The following is a 2191-nucleotide window of genomic DNA, read 5'->3' on the forward strand; positions in this document are numbered from 1 at the left end:
CCCCCCCAACCATAAAATTATTTTCATTGCTACTTCATAACTGTAATTTTGCTAGTGTTATAAATTGGGTGAACCCTGTAAAAGGGTCATTTGACCCCTACAGGGGTCTCAACCCACAGGTTGAGAACTGCTGTTATATAAGGTTTCCAAGACCGTAAATCTTTACAGGGAGAGACAGTCTCATCTTTCTCCCACAGAGGCTAGGCTGGTGGATTTGAACCACTAACTCTGTGGTTAGCAACCCAGCATCTATCCCATAATGCCACCAGGGCTACCTTTTGAGGTGCTAAAAGTATGCTACTTTATCTGAAAAGTAGTTACACACGTGTATCCCATTGCCATTAAATCCATGCCAACTCATAGTGGCTCTACAAGACAGAGTAGGATGCTGTAAATCTTTACAGGAGTAGACAGTCTCCTAAGTACACATGTAAAATTTGAGCTGTAGACTTAGAATGTTTGCCTCAATAAACAAAACAAATAAAAACATTAAGAAGCACAACTAACCTTGAGTTGGAAAGGGAAGAAAGCCCAAAAAACTACTTCTTAGCGCTGACTCTAGATTACTCTACTAGAGAAGGCAATTAAAATTGCCGCCACCATCAGATTAACTCTACTAGAAAGCAGGGATCTCTGGATCTTCTGAGCTTTCATCCATACTTTTTGTATCCTAGAGACAGAGCAAGCCTAACATGTTAGTAATAAATGTACAGAATGAATGAATGAACTTTGAAGTTATTTGCATCAGACCATCCTCAAGTTCAAAAAAGTAAAAGAAATTTAAAAGATGTGATTGAAAAAAGTTTCCAATTGTGTAACTATTCTCAAACTACACTGGTCATTGCTTATCTCAGAGCAATGGCCAATGAAGTTTGAGAATAGCTACAAAATAGCTACTTCTACTGAGACCTTCCATTCCCACAAAAGATAAACTGGGGTAATTTTCCCTACTTCAGGCAGAACCTTTGCAATGTAAATGAGCATTTTTGGTGATTACTTGAGTAAATAAAGCCAAACTCATTTCCATTGTGTTGATAGGGATCAGATAGGCCTGGGTAGAGCTGCCACTGTGTTTCCAAGACTGTAACTCTTTACCATGTTGCAAAGCCTGTCTTTCTCCCTTGGAGGGAGCTAGTAGTAACAGCCCAAGGCTAAGCACTACCTCACCAGGCACTCCATTTGAGTAAATAGGCTTGACAATTTGGACAAGAAAACTCAAAATTGCTTTCTCACCAACGTACCTTCTAGGAATCCCATTCTCCCAAACCATCGCTAGGAACAAACCAGCAAAGATGTTCTGTAAAGTGAAACCACGAGTTTCAGGTAGATGTTATATATACATAGGGTCGCAATGATTTGAAATAGACTGGGTGGAGCGAGTACCTTTAAGATATGTTAGCAGTGGGGTAAAAAATCATTTTCAAAGCCTGATCAAGTCAAAGAGCAGGAAACAAGGGATTACAACTAAACAAGTTGAAAATGCCAATGACGACTATACGGTTTACCTGCTCCAGCACATCCAGCTTTAATTCGAGTTTGCTGAGAACCACGTCTCCACCCCATAGTGAAAGCTGTAGATCCGACGGCTTTAAATTCTTGATGTAGCGATTCACATAGCTCATTAAAATTGGAGTCACATATGACTCCAGCATCTTTTAAGGTACGGGAGGAGTCAGAGTCAGAAGCTGGAGGGAGCAAAGGCAAAATAAATAAATAAATAAAGTTAGAAGCAATTGAGTGGGTGTGCAGCAAAGAAAAAAAAATTTTCTTGCGGGGGGGAGGTATGGAAAAACCGAAAAGCAGCAGTCCCCACGGCTTCTCACCTCCTCCCAGACGCAGAGAAAAGGCAAACAGACGCTCAGCCCCGAACCGGACTTCCTCATTAGCATAACGCCCCAGGTGGGTGGGGAGGAGGAAGCAGCGACCAGAGGCCGGTGGTCCCCAGGACGGGGAGACTGAGCGGAGGCGGGCTCGCCGCGGGCCGCTGCCCTCCTTCTCTAGCCCCGCATCCCGGCGGGCCCCTCGCCTCCCGGGGCCCAACACAGAACCACCGCTAGAACCAGGCCCGCTCCCGCCCGCCCTCGGCCGACGGCCGTCCCCTCCACCTCCCGGTACCTGGCACCGGCTCGCCACGGCTGCGCAGCTCCCGAACGAGCCACTTCCGGGTGTGGCCGGTGCGCGGAACAAACTG

General features: G+C 45.5%; 1 protein-coding gene across 1 annotated transcript in view; it reads right to left on the bottom strand.

Moving 5' to 3' along the window:
• Nucleotides 1–2180, bottom strand: part of VPS13B (vacuolar protein sorting 13 homolog B) — an 809204-nt gene extending 807024 nt beyond the window's left edge. Inside the window, exons 1-2 of the mRNA XM_004697697.2 lie at nt 2116–2180; nt 1506–1685 (exon numbers count right to left, since the gene is read on the bottom strand). Of these exons, the coding sequence (XP_004697754.1) occupies nt 1506–1652 (147 nt within the window). The 5' untranslated portion in view covers nt 1653–1685; nt 2116–2180. The remainder of the gene's footprint in view (nt 1–1505; nt 1686–2115) is intronic.
• Between the last annotated feature and the right edge of the window lie 11 nt (nt 2181–2191).

This window comes from Echinops telfairi, unplaced genomic scaffold, assembly GCF_000313985.2.
Source record: "Echinops telfairi isolate 266 unplaced genomic scaffold, ASM31398v2 ScPeMD7_1;HRSCAF=3_0, whole genome shotgun sequence".
NCBI lineage: Eukaryota > Metazoa > Chordata > Mammalia > Afrosoricida > Tenrecidae > Echinops > Echinops telfairi.